The 14,546-nt window shown below is 48.8% G+C and overlaps 1 protein-coding gene across 1 annotated transcript in view; it reads left to right on the plus strand.

The window, feature by feature from the left end:
- MAP2K1 (mitogen-activated protein kinase kinase 1) overlaps positions 1-14,546 on the plus strand; it is a 65,520-nt gene that overhangs the window by 26,691 nt on the left and 24,283 nt on the right. Inside the window, exons 2-3 of the mRNA XM_015424071.1 lie at positions 3,830-4,040; positions 5,756-5,902. Coding sequence (XP_015279557.1) covers positions 3,830-4,040; positions 5,756-5,902 — 358 coding nt within the window. The remainder of the gene's footprint in view (positions 1-3,829; positions 4,041-5,755; positions 5,903-14,546) is intronic.

A 14,546-nucleotide genomic window follows, 5' to 3' on the forward strand; every position in this document is an offset into this window, starting at 1 on the left:
TACAGCCACTTACAGTTTACTTTCTGTTTTTAAAAAAGAAACGGTAGAAAGTAAAACCCAGATAATCAATGCTCATAGAGGGAACATTGCCCTGGACCCTGTCCGGTGAAATGAGCTCCCGTATGAGATCAGGGCCCTGCGGGACCTTGTACAGCTCCGCAGGGCCTGCAAGACAGAGCTCTTCTGCCAGGCTGTTAGTTGAAGTGGTGGGTGTCCTTCCTCTATCAGGCCTCCCCTTCAGTGGATCAGATCTCTGCAACCTCTGGAACCACAATTTGTTGGGGTTGGGATTGGGAAGCCTCTGGAGATTTTGGGATTGAGCCTGGGGAGGACAGGGACCTCGGTGGGGTACAATGCCATCGACTTCACCCTCCAAAACATACATTTTCTCCAGGGGAACCAATCTCTATAGTCTGGAGCAGTGTTCCCTCTAAGCCGAGTTAGTGCGAGCTAGCTCACAGGTTTTTGGCCTCCATCTCACACATTCTTGTCTTCGCTCAGGAAGGAGGGCTCCTAAGCAGACTAATTTATGCAGTAATCAGATTGCCCACTCACAAGTTTAACGCCAGCGGCTCACAGAGTAGAATTTTTGCTCAGAAGACTCCACAGTTTAGAGGGAGCATTAGTCTGGAGATGAGCTGTGATTCTAGGGGATCCCAATGTTCCCTCTAAGCTGTGGAGTCTTGTGTGCAAAACTTCTACTTTGTGAGCCACTGGCATTAAAGCTGTGAGCCCAGCGATCTGGCTACTGCATAAATTAGTTTGCTCTGGAGCCCTCCTTCCTGAGCGAAGACAAAAATCTGTGAGCCGGAGGCTAAAAAACTGTGAGCTAGCTCACACTAACTCAGTTTAGAGGGAACACTGATCCCCAAGTCCTCCCTGGAGGCTGGCATCCCTATTTGCCCAGGAGTTTCTGAGACTCTTGGCTTGGCGGTCTTTTAGCCCCGTGCATTCAACTGGTCGCGGGGGTGGGGGGGTCGGGGCTCTGAGCTTCTTATTCTCTCTCGTCTGTGAGCTTCCGAAGGCAGGAAGTGTATAATCAGATTACCATTGGCACTCGGGCTATTTACTGCAGAGAGCGATAATGCAGGCTCTCTCTGCCTGCCTTAATGATAGCCTGTTCTGATTTTTGTCTTCTGATTGTCTGGATAAAGACAAGAGGCAGAAAGCAGCAGCTGTTTCTACACCGCGTGTGCTGTGTGTCTTTCCTTTAGCCCCCTGCTTCAGTTATTTTTGAAGCAGGCGCGTGAGAGATTGCAGGGGCCACTGGCTTGTTGGTTTGCTTTTGTTGCAGAGTTCTGATGGGGGGGCCTGGCTAGGAAACCACGACCCCTCCTAGCCTCTGGCATGGCTCCGTGGCATGTGCGTTGTTGTTGGTGGTGGTGGTGATGGTAGATAGTGCTGTGAAGTCAGAGCCGACGTAGGGCACAAGTACTAATCGAGGCCGATGCTGCTTAGCTTCCGCCTTGGCCATCCAGGTCAGATGTGTTTCGTTTAAGCGATGCATCAAACAGTATCCAGAATCTCACGTCTGGCATCGATAGCTTCTTGGAAGCTTAGAACATAACAGCGATGAGTCGCCAAGCTGATGAAAGGCATTTATGCTTCCGGTGTTGCAGTGGCTTGGGGGAATTCTGGGTCAATGCGGAGAAATGACTCCTAGACCGAAAGGGATCTCTCCCACTGAGATCTGAAAAAGCAAAGTTTCATGGTGTTCCTAGGAGGCATGGCTTTCATTTTCCGTGGCACTCCAGTTGGTTAGCAAGGTGCGTATGTGGCAGTTCGTCTTGGGATCACGTTAAAGCTTTCCCTTCTCTCTTTCTCACATCATGATTGTACATTGCTTTTATTTTTTTTGGAATTGTATGTGTGTGTGCCCCTGGAAGTCATGGCGACCGCTGGTGGCTGAGCCCTGCTGGGGGCCTGGAGGATATTCAGAGAGGTGGCTGAATAAAGCCTGCTCCCGCCTCCCGACTGCTGGTATTCCAAGGAGGTCTCCCATCCAAGGACTTACCAGAGTCGACCCCTGCTTAGCTTTCGAGATCTGACGAGATCGGGCTTGCCTGGGCTATCCGGGTCAGGGTCTTTCTCACATTATGACGCTCTAGAACTGGGGTGTCAAACATGCGGCCCGGGGGCCGGATTAGGCCCCCAGAGGGCTTCTATCAGGCCCGCAGTGGAACTGGCTGTCTTCTGCTCCTTCCCCCAGTTCTGCTGCTGCTGCGTCATCGTAGGTTTGCAGCTTACAGATACACACACCTGAACAGCATACTCAGGATTGAAACAGCACAGACACTTTGATGCAATAATTCAGAGCAAGAGGTGTCAGTGATCAGACACTGTTAAATAAACAAAATATTGCAAGAGTGCTGATGTTTTAAGCGTGTTTTTATTTTAAGTAGGGGAAAAACCCTTTGTGTTTGTGTCCTTTATAAAGCTACCTGCCATTACATTTATGTCCTTTATAAAGCTACCTGGCATCACATTTTATGACACGGCCCGGCCCAACAAGGTCTCATTTATGTCGGATCCGGCCCTCATAACAAATGAGTTCGACATCCCTGATCTAGAAAATCCAAACCGGCAGCAGTTTGTGGCTCGCGGAAGGCACCATTTGACCCATCCAATGATTCCTCGGCTAGGAGTGGAGTAAGAGGAAATGGTCTCAAATGCAGAAAAATCCAAGTGTTTTAAAAACCACCACTTCCACGAGTTTAATCAAAGGGCCCCAGATTCAAAGCTGTTCTCTCTTCTTTGGTTTAGCTTCTGACTGATTTCCCCCCTCCCCTCTTTGCATAAATAAACCATAAGGAAGGAGACGTTTCTTGTGCTGTGTCACGTAACGGCCTGTGAATGGGCACAGATAAGCACCTGAAGTATACGCACAAGCTGTCCAGAGCTGTGGGGTGCCATCCCTCCCGGTAAGAAGCAAAAGGTGGGTGTGGCTAAGTGACCACACTTCTGGTAACACGTGGGTGTGGCCTAATATGCTAATGAGCTGTGCTGTCCGGGGTGTGGCCTAATATGCCAATGAGTTCCTCCTGTTGGGTGTGGCCTATTATGCTAATGAGTTCCTGCTGGGCTTTTTCTACAAAAAGGGCCCTGACTAAGGCTGTGGTTCAAACACTAGGTCTCTACCCCAAGGCAACACAGAATCATGCAGTTGGAAGGGACCTCCAGGGTCATCTAATCCAACCCCCTGCACAATGCAGGAAATTCACAAAAACCTCCCCCTCCACACCCCCATGCCCAGAAGATGACGAAAAACCTCCAGGATCTTCAGCCAAACTGGCCTGGAGAAAAATTGCTGCCTGACCCTAACGTGGCGATCAGCATTCCCCTGGGTGTGTAAGAAAGGGCCACGAGAACTAAGCACTGAAGCAATCCTTCCTGCCCTCCCTTTCACGATCTGCCCAAAGTTCACAGAATCAGCATGGCTGTCAGATGGCCATCGAGCCCCCGCTTGCAAACCTCCAGAGAAGGAGAGCCCCTTGACTGGCAGTCCTTTTGCCTTTTAAAAATATACATGAGACCAATGCTCCCTTTAAGCTATGGAGTCTTGTGTGCAAAAATTCCGCTTTGTGAGCTACTGGCATTAAAGTTGAGAGCGAGAGATTTGGCTGCTGCATCAATTAGTTTGCTCTGGAGCCCTCCTTCCTGAGCTGAGACAAAAAATGTGTGAGCTGGAGGCTAAAGAACTGTGAGCTGGCTCACACTAACTCAGCTTAGAGGGAACACTGCGATGAGACCGTGCCATGTCGCAGCCTAGATGGGGATGGGAAACTTCTTTAAGTAAATGGCTGCTTTTCCCTCTTTCCTTGCTGCACAGGACAAATTTGGAAGCCCTGCAGAAGAAGTTGGAAGAGTTAGAGTTGGACGAGCAGCAGCGGAAGCGTCTCGAGGCGTTCCTCACTCAGAAGCAGAAAGTCGGGGAGCTGAAAGATGACGACTTCGAGAAGATCAGTGAACTGGGTGCAGGGAATGGCGGTGTGGTCTTCAAAGTGTCGCACAAGCCTTCTGGTCTCATCATGGCAAGGAAGGTGAGCACCGTTAACTGACCTTACCTTTGGGTCGCGCCGAGTTGACATATCTGCCCTCTTCTAGCTATTGCAAGCTTTTCTAAGAGCCATAGGTTGTCGAAGGCTTTCACGCCCGGAATTGCTTGCTGGGTGGCCTTGGGCCAGTCACGCCCTCTTCAGGCTAGCGTACCTCACAAAGTTGTCGTTGTGAGGTTAGAACAGAATAGAGGAGGAGAGAATCCTTTTGTGACCTGCTTCGGGCCCCTCTTGGGGAGAAAAGGTGAGTCGACGTAAGTAAACCAGCCAGCCGTCTTGTGGTCTGCTGAAATGACCCAGTGGGCTTTGTAAACTGCTGCTTGACATTCTGCTTCCTAGATCCTGGGCCATTCTGGCTGGTCTTTTGACCTGTACATGCTTGGCAGGGCGTACGGCCACCTTGAAATGCAATGTGGGTACAGTTGTGGAGCTGACACATAGGTCGATTTCACATGACCTTTTAAAACCACATGGTTTCCATTATTGGCCCGTCATGGAGGAAACCAGTACAGGGACGGCTGTTTCACACAGCATTTCCCTCCCGGTAAGGAGCCGTCTCTGAAGTGCTGTGGCCATTTCAAACGGTGCCGCTTTTTCCCCCCGCCATTTTCCTCTGCGCGCACCATCTCCCTGAGAGTCCGCCCCCCCCGAACATTTTATTGGGAGCGCTATAATGGTGATTTGACGTCCTGTTATAGTGTTATATAGGAACTGCGGTGGCTCAAGTGGTTAAGACGCTGAACTGCAGGCTGGGGAAGGTCGGTAGTTCAGCAGCTCAAGACCCGAGTTGCCGCATGACGGAGTGAGCTCCCGTCTCTAGTTCCAGCTCCAGCCAACCGAGCAGTTCGAAAGCAAGAAATTGCAAGTAGATAAATAGGTACCACTTTGGTGGGAAGGTAACAGCGTTCCGTGCGCCTTGGTGTTTCGTCATGCCGGCCACATGACCACGGAAACGTCTTCGGACAGCGCTGGCTCTTTGGCTTTGAAACGGAGATGAGCACTGCAACCCTAGAGTCGGACTCGACTGGCTTTTGAGCAAGGGAGACCTTTACCTTTTTACTTTATAGCGTTATAGCACTCCCAATAGAACATGTTTTTTTAAAAAGAGGAGAGATGGCGCACCAGTGGGAAAGGCCACAAAAAACCTGTCACAGAAGGAAGCGCTACGGGGCATTTCACGCAGCCCACTATAGCGACTCAGATCCAGAAAAAAGGAATTGAAGACCTGACTAAAGCAGTTTTCGTCAACAACGCGTCAGACACACTTTCGAAATGGGAGACAACCGGCATTGTATGAACAGGTAAATAAATTCTGTTAGGAACCAGTTACTAAAATGGGTCTGTCTGAAATGACAGGGGGGAAAGTTAGTAACCTGAAACAGAATAGTTAGGCTATCTGAAATCCTTCCTGGAAAGGTCGTTTTCACTGTAGTTTGTCGGGCTGTTCACAGAGACTGCTAGGTCCAGGGAATGACCATGGAGAGAAACGCAGATTCTGAATCGCGTCCCCTGTGTTTTGCAGTCTTCATCCCCCAAACTTCTTCTGAAATGCGGCCCTGCTGCCTCTTGGGCGAGTAAAGTTCCATACGCCACCTTGTTCTGTACTAGTACAGCATGCCCCTTCATCCAGGGTAAGCTTTAAAAATAAAACCTTCCAGAAGCCTGTGAAGGACATGACGTCAACTTTTATGGTTTTATAGTTAATTCACCTGGAGATCAAGCCAGCGATCCGGAACCAGATCATCCGCGAACTGCAGGTCTTGCACGAATGCAACTCTCCCTACATAGTGGGCTTCTACGGAGCGTTTTACAGCGACGGAGAGATCAGCATTTGTATGGAGCACATGGTAAGCCGCTTTGTCGCCGGGCGCGTCTCTTGGGTCTTGGGAGCCTTCCCTGTGGAGGGAAGCCTTCCCTTCTTGTAGGAGAGAATGTGTTAAGATCCTGAGAAGGAAGCTGAGGATGAATCATCATAATAATAATTGTGTGCTGTGAAGTCGCAGCCAATTCCTGGCGACCCTGTCCGTAAGGCGTTCCAAGCAAGAGATGAGCAGAGGTGTTGCCATTGGCTTCCTCTGCGTAGCAACCCTGGACTTCCTTGGTGGTCTCCCATCCAAGTACTAACCAAGGCCAACGAGGCCCAAAGCCAGGATTTTGTGGCTTGTGGGGAGAATTTTTTTGGGGGGTGGGGCCGTCATTATTTTTATGTCAACTCCAAATCCGCCCCCAAACCTCCCTGCCGGGGGGGCACCCCTCTCCCTCTCCTTCCCCTCCTGCAGGATTTAAAGGGCCCTTCAGCTGATCATGGGGAGCATATGAACTGTCATCTAAAGTGGTCGACAGCTTGCAATTTAAACCTTGGTGGAGGCAAAGACTGGTTGACATTGAGAGGCAGGTTCTTGAGAGCCGTGCAAAAAGTAGATGCTCACCCCTCAATTTGGGGCCTTTACCTTTTGGGCATAGGGCCGAGTATCTAACTTGTTTAACGAACCCGGGGCAACGCAGAGCATATATGTTAGCCAGGTTTAATGTGTTGCCGTCAGCAGTATTATATGGGAGATTCCAAAAAATCCCATTCGACAGTAGATTCTGTTCCTGCACTCAGCAGGAGTTAGAAACTCTTGTACGTGTGTTTCTTTCACGGACTTTCTACTCAGACCTGTGCCTTACATTCGTCGAGCCATGCTTGAGAAAGTATTCAGGGAAACCTGATGAATGTAAGATTTACTTTTTGCTGACAACCCAGAATCACATAATAATTGAAAGTGTTGCAAAATTTCTGTATGAAGCTTCAAGGAAGCGTTCAGCATCCCTTGCAAATTGAGTCTTATGTTCTGTATGTTATGCCAATAAAGGTCGATCGATCGATCAATTGAAATCTTGGAGGAGGGAGGGAGAGGGGCGTGAGCCACCCCCTGCTTCTTCTCTTTTGAGAAGAAGTAGGGGCCCCGTGATCAAATCAGTCCATCCTAAAAGAAATCAACCCTGACTGTTCCCTGGAAGGCCAGATAATGAAACTGAAGCTCAAATATTTTGGCCACCCAATGAGAAGGGAGCACTTCCTGGATCTGGTCCATGGGGTCGCGAAGAGTCGGACTCGACTGTGCGACTGAACAACAACAACAACAAGGGGCCCCGTGTGTGCAGACCCCCCAATTCTTCTCAAAAAAATCTTGTGAGGCTGGCCCTTTAAGGAGGGGCGGAGCCCCAATAGCCGCATTGTCGCTATGGGCCAGAGGCCGACACTGCTGAGTTTCCAGGCTCTGACAAGATCAGGCTAGATCTAGGTGGGGCAGCCGTGTTGTTCTGAAGCAGTAGAATGAAGTTTGAGTCCAGCGGCCCCTTTAAGACCAGCAGAGTTTTATTCAAGGTATGAGCTTTCATTTCCATTTCATTGTATCTGACGAAGTGGGCATGCAGACAAAAACTCATACCTTGAATAAGACTTTGTTGGTCTTAAAGGTGCCGCTGGACTCAAAGATCAGGCTGGGCTGAGCTTGAATGGCGGTGGAACGGGCTGTCAAGTTGCAGGCAATTCGTTTTATTTTTATTTTTTTATTTATTTATAATTCGATTTATATCCCACCCTTCCCTACGGCTCAAGGCGGCTAACAATTGGGGCAAAAGCCATATTTAAAACAATTAAAAACAGAATAAAAACATAACAATAATACAACCAAGTGCTGGTGCTCTGATGTTCCCAGTTCCAAGATGGGTTCCAGTAGGGTGGATCCGGACCAACGACGTAAGTTCCAAAACGACAGATAGCCAGTCTTCTTCCCAGGGCCAGGGCCGGCCTCAGCTTATTTTGCACCCTAGGTGGGGATCCCTTCTGGCGCCCCCCTCCCCGTGTGCCCACCAATTTTCAAAAATAAATGCATTTTAGGAAGAATGAAAAACACAAATAATCAAGGAACTCCCAGAGTACGGGGCTGGGTGCAGTTTGGCGCCCCTAAGGGCCGGCCCGCTCTAGGCAATTGCCTAGTGAGTGAGCCGGCCCTGCCCAGGGCCTGCTTGCACCCTGATGGTATCTCCGCCAGTTTTCGGCGGCGGTGCATTGGTGGAACAGTAGCGGCGGCAGCTCCTACTCGAAAGCCTGGCGGAAGAGCGCCGTCTCACAGGCCCTGCGGAACTGCGCAAGATCCCATAGGGTCCGGATCTCCTCCGGGAGCTCATTCCACCAGGTAGGAGCCGCCACCGAAAAGACCCTGGCCCTAGTCTCAGTGAATATGACGTCCCTGAGGCCTGGGGTAGTCAAAAGATGTTGGCCCCCCAACCATAGTGCCCTTGGGGGAACATATGGGGAAAGGCGGTCCCTTAGGTATGCCGGACCCTGACCATAAAGGTCATGGTGACGCTGTAGGATTTTCAAGGCAACAGACAAACAGAGGTGGTTTGCCCATTGCTTGCCTCTGTGTTGTGACTGTGGCCTTCTTTCCCATAGTCCTACTGAGGCCCGTAGCTATGGTGGGGCTTTTGGGAGTTCTGCCTCCTTTCTTAAAGGCACAGCCCCACAAGAATTTCTCCTCTAAATGCTTTTTTCAATAATTTAAAAACATTTTTAAAAGGCATGCACTCCTTTAAGCAGTGTGTGGTACTGAAGTTGACTAATTCCCGCACTGAGCAAGGGGGTTGGAGTAGGTGACCTCTAGGATCCCTTCCAACTCTGTGTCAAGAAACTGGTCTCCTTGAAGAGGTTTTCTGCCTGTCAGCTTTCTTGACTCCAGACCTCATCCCTGCCCAGAAGGCTTAGCAGAAGTGATTAACTTGTAGCAGCTGCAAACTGTCATCTAAAGTGGTCGACAGCTTGCAATTTAGAGCTCTGTCCTGGTAGCAGCTTTCTGTTGGCTAAATGGCTTTTCTTTCTGCACTTTCAGCCCCAACAGAAAAAAATAATTGCCCCACAAACCACAAAATCCTGGCTACAGGCCTGGTCCTACTCACGAGGAGGAATTCCTAAATATGACTAGGATGAACTCCACGTGTTCCAGGAAGGTGTGGCGTTACAGGGTTGGCTAGGAAGCCCAGCCTGCTGCCATTGGTGATGTGGCTTAGTGGTAGAGCATTTGCTTGGCATCCAGAAGGTCCCGGGTTCAATCCCTGACATCTCCAGTCAAAAGAATGAGGTATTAAGTGTTGGGAAAGACCGCAGCCTGAGAACCCGGAGACCTGCTGCCAGTCTGAGTAGACAATACTGACCTTGGTAGACCGATGGTCTGGTTCAGTAGCAGGCAGCTCTGTGAGTCCAGATGCCCAAGATCTCCCCTGAGAGTTTCCTTGCCACGCCCTTCAGTCCCAGCTATTTGGCTGGACAGCACACCCATCCCCTTCTGGGGCCCTGCCTTGAAGACTGCTTCCCTGCCCTGCTGGTAAGTTGATGAATCGGAGTCATTTGTCTTTGTGGATGGTGGGAATGGGGCACCCGCACATACTGAGAGAGAAAAAGTCTTCTCCCCCACCCACCAGAACATGGAACCTCTGCTTCCTTCCTTTCTCCTCCCAAGTAGTCTTTTAATCTGGAATGTATTGCCAGGGGCTGATTTTGGTAACATGTCGAACCCGCAGCTGGATAGTTGTGAGGTACTGGCAGAATTTGTCCCTCCAGTTTGGTGTAGTGGTTAGGAGCGCGGACTCTAACCTGGGAGAACTGGGTTTGATTCCCCACCTCTCCACATGCAGCTGCTGGGTGACCCTGGGTCAGTCACAAGTTCACTCAGAGCTGTTCCCTTATGAGCCGTTCTCAAAATTGCTCTCTCAAGCCACACCTACCTCACAGGCAGTGTTCCCTCTAAGCTGAGTTAGTGTGAGCCAGCTCACAGTTTTTTAGCCTCCAGCTCACTCATTCTTGTCTCCGCTCAGGAAGGAGGGCTCCAGAGCAAACTAACTGATGCAGCAGCCAAATCGCTCGCTCACAGCTTCAATGCCAGGAGCTCACAAAGTAGGATTTTTGCTCACAAGACTCCACAGCTTAGAGGGAACATTGCTCACAGGGTGTCTGTTGTGGGGAGGGGGAAAGAGAAAGGAGATTGTAAGCTGCTCGGAGACTCTTCGGGTAGTGAATCTCTTCTTCTTCCATTCCCCCAGTTTTAGTGAAGTGAGAGAGCTTTTCGTTCACCCAACCCAAAACACCTTTCATGGTTAACATTGTTATTTTTAGCGTTCTTTTCAACTCTGATCGGAAAAGTTAGCACTTTATTCTTGACATCTGTCCGCCTTTGTTTCGCCAGATGGGCCCTCCTCCTTGGAATAAATTCTGTGCCCGAAAGTCAGTCCAATCCCTTCATCCTCTTCGCCTTGGAGGAGGTGTTGAACGCTTTTGTGGCTGCACCCAAATGTTATGCGCAGAACAGCTTTGGGGCTTAAGGGAAAGGTGCCGACAAGAATAGGGTTTTGCAAGATTCCCCCCCCCCCCCCCCGACCCACAAAAATTTAAATCGTTATTTTTTGTCTTTTGTTAGAAGCCTTTCTTTTTAGATCCCTTTTTTGTGTTTCTCGTGTGCGGTTGCTAATATGCCTTATGCAATGGGATGGAAATTTGATTCCCTGCTAAAAGGAAAGTTAAACTGTGGGAAAAGCAACTAAAAAGTTAAAAAGAAGACGGGTGGGAGAGAGGAAGGAAAGGAAGAATCTTAATTCACTAAGCCCCAATGCACTGTGGAACTACCAACCAACAACTGAAATTCATAGAGCCCTGGCCCTTGGCTTGCTATTGACAGCCTGTGCCTGCCGATTATATCTGGGAAAGATCAGTGAGTGGAACGTCTAGAGCAGGGGTGTCAAACATGCAGCCCGGGGGCCGAATCAGGCCCGCAGTGGAACTGGCTGTCTCCTGCTGGTTCTTCCAGTTCTGCTGCTGCTGCGTCACCGTAGGTTTGCAGCTTACAGATACACGCCTGGACAGCATACCCAAGACTGCAACAGCACAGATATTTTGATGCAGTAATTCAGAGCAAGAGGTGTCAGTTATCAGATGTTGTTAAATAAACAAAATATTGCAAGAGTGCTAATGTTTTAAGCATGTTCTTATTTTAAGTTTTTTTAAAAACCCTTTCTGTTTGTGTCCTTTATGAAGTTTATATCTCGGCTACCTGGCATTACATTTTACGACACACCCGGCCCGGCCCAACAAGGCCTCCTTTATGTCAGATCCAGCCCTCATAACAAATGAGTTCAACACCCCTGGTCTAGATAATCTATTGAATGTACTCATATGGTACCCCTATCGCTATGAAATCAAACCAACATTGCTAGCACTTTATGATACTGTATTGTTTTACAATGAACTGTTTTTAGATGTCTTCACGGTAATTTAATTGTTGTTTTTTTATGTATTTACTTTCATGTAAGTCGCCCTGAGCCTGCCTCGGTGAGGAGGGCGGGGTATGAATTGGATAAATACACAAACAAACAATAAAATATAAAACTAGATGTGAAGGCAGGAAGACCCACAAAGCAAGGGAGTAGATGGAACATAAAGTGCGGCGGAAAGGAGGGTGTTGAACCCAGGGGTATTTTTGGGCAGGAACGCACAGGAACGGAAATCCGGCTGGCTCCCGAGTTGGCCACGCCCAGCAGGAACTCATTAGCATAACAGGCCACACCCAACAGCAGAAACTCATTAGGATTGGCTACATTAGGGGTGTGTGGCCTAACATGCAAAGGAGTCCCTGCTACAAAAAAGCCCTGGGTAAACAGAATAAGAAGCAAAAGGTGGGTGTGGCTGGATGACCACACTTCTGGTAACATGGGGGTGAGGCCTAATGTGGTAATGAGCTCTGCTGTCAGGGGTGTGGCCCAATATGCTAATGAGTTCCTGCTGTTGGGTGTGGCCTATTATGCTAATGAGTTCCTGCTGGGCTTTTTCTGCAAAAAGAGCCCTGGTTGAACCCACCCAGAACGGCCATTTTTCTCCGAGTAGGGACAGAGTTCCTTCTGTTCTCGGAGTCCCTGGAGGCGGAGGCAGGGTGACAATTCAACTCCTCCTCTCCCCAGGCCTGTAGCTACAGCAGTGGGGCTATTCGAGGCTCTGCCCTCTCTCTTAAAGGCACAGCCCCACAGGCATTTATCCAGAAAAATGCTTTTAAAATTATTTTTTAACATTTGTTGAAAGAAGAAGAAGAAGAGATTGGATTTATACCCCGCCCTTCACTACCCGAAGGAGTCTCTGAGCGGCTTACAAACTCCTCTCCCTTCCCCTCCCCACAGCAGACACCCTGTGAGGTAGGTGGGGCGGAGAGAGTTCTGACAGAAACTGCTCTTTTTCAAGAACAGCTCTTATCAGAACTATGGCTTGCCCAAGGTCATCCAGCCAGGGGCAAGTGGAGGAGTGGGGAATCAAACCGGGTTCTCCCAGATTAGAGTCTGCACACTTAACCACGACACCAACCTGGCTCTCTGAAAGGTGGAGGCGAGGTTGTGTGGGTATCGTTTGCAGAAAGGAGGGGTCCGTGTTTGCTTTCTGGGTGGTGGTGGGGGAGGAATCTCTGCAGAAGGTGCATAAGAGGAAACCAGAAGGTGTTCCCTGTTTAGAAAATGCTTCCACTGGACTCCAGTCCAAGGGCTAAATTTTTAGCAGGTATTTTATCTGGTCTTAGTGTGTACTCAGCTGTGGGTCAAATTTCATTTTTGTTATCTGACACTTATGCCTAGGTATAAAGTTGTATAAAGTTTCATTATTTGCCCTTGCTGCAAAGAATATACGTTCCCAGGTGGCAACGGGAAGGGGTATTATTTAGGATACCGTATTAATTTAGTCACATTTGTTACTGACTTTCGGTACTTTTGTGTATTCTGATATTAGCCTGTACCTTGTTCATAATCTGTATTTTTGTCGCTGAGAGTTTTGTGACCTTGTAACGGCCAGTGGCTAATTACAATAAGTTGAACTGAACCAAACTGTTTAGGAAATGCTGCCTGCTCTTAAAAGTACACTTGTGTACAGACAGAGGAATAATGGCAGCCCCGCCAGAAAAACATTTGCCCCACAAGCTACAAAATCCTGCCTCTCCCCCACTTCACAGGGATTTGGTTGGAGACCTGTTTCTGCAGAGAGGGGCACCTGCCATCCCGTCCCATTTGCCTCTTTAAAACCTGTGCTTGAAGGGTTTGTTTGGGCAGATTTGCAGAAACCCCTTTCCCCTTTCCATGTGATCATTCCTTCCCTTTGCATCTTGAGCCAGAGAGCCAGGTGCGGCTCTTACGCCGAGGGCACAAGGCTGTAGAAAAGGGACAGTATCCTAACTGGGACTAGTGCCCCGGAATGGGTGCTTGGTTGCAAATTCCTGTTCACCTGATAGAAAGAAAGCTTGGGGTGAGGGCTGTGAAATGTATACTTGCAGTCTTGTCATGCGAATGGCTGGGTTTTTAGAACGTTCAGATTTCTTTTCGAGCCTGGTGAGCGCCAGACCAAAACAGCTTTTAAAAAAGAACCACCTTCTGATGCTAAAAATGACTGGCTGAGGCCATTGTCAAGAGCAAAAACAAAACAAAACCCTGGACCCGCTAAAAAAGCTGTCCAGCTGCTTTTAATAGCAAGATGAGCATCTGGCTGGTGGGAAACTGGAGGGTTATAATTTTTTTCTGCTTGAATTCAGATTTTATGGAGTTCACCCAGGGTGAAGGCTGCCGATAAAAAGCAGAAATTGTGCTTCTTTCCCAAGAGAGAGACTGTTTCAGGTATTCAGGTGGGGTAGCCGTGTTGGTCTGAAGCAGTGGAACAAAGTTAGAGTCCGATGGCACCTTTCAGACCGGCAAAGTTTTATTCTTGGTAAAGAAGTACTTCCTTTTATCCATTCTAACCCGACCGCTCAGCAATTTCATGGAGTGCCCACGAGTTCTTGTATTGTGAGAAAGGGAGAAAAGTACCTCTTTCTCTACCTGCTCTTTCCCATGCATAATCTTATAAACCTCAATCATGTCACCCCTCAGTCATCGTTTCTCCAAGCTAAAGAGCCCTAAGCGCTTTAACCTTTCCTCATAGGGAAAGTGTTCCAACCCTTTTATCATTCGAGTTGCCCTTTTCTGCACTTTTCCCAAAGCTATAATATCCTTTTTAAGGTGTGGTGACCAGAACTGCACACAGTATTCCAAATGAGGGTATAAGCTTTGCCGTGCATGCCCAGAATTAAACTTTGTTGGTCTTAAAGGAGCCATTGGACGAAAACTTTGTTTCAGGTATTGAAGTTCTGTGCCATTAAAGAACTCTGCTTGGGTAACAACACGGGGTGGTTCTCGATGCTTTGAGTGGTTAAAAAAAAATGTTGCAAGCACAAATCGTAAATGGCAGAGTCTCTCTTGCACACTTGGCAGCTTATATCTCCTCTGTCTTGACCCCGTTTTCTGAAGCTTGGAGCTTTGGTATGGTGCTGTGCCATGTAGCATGCCTTCGGCTTCCACGTGCTAAGTTCTAAAGGAGTGGCCATGTTTGGTGTGGGGCAGCAAAAACTTTGAGGAGTCACACGGCACCCCCAAGGCCACCAGATTTATCGAGGA

This window comes from Gekko japonicus, unplaced genomic scaffold (genome assembly GCF_001447785.1).
Source record: "Gekko japonicus isolate JY-2015 unplaced genomic scaffold, Gekko_japonicus_V1.1 scaffold734, whole genome shotgun sequence".
Lineage (NCBI taxonomy): Eukaryota > Metazoa > Chordata > Lepidosauria > Squamata > Gekkonidae > Gekko > Gekko japonicus.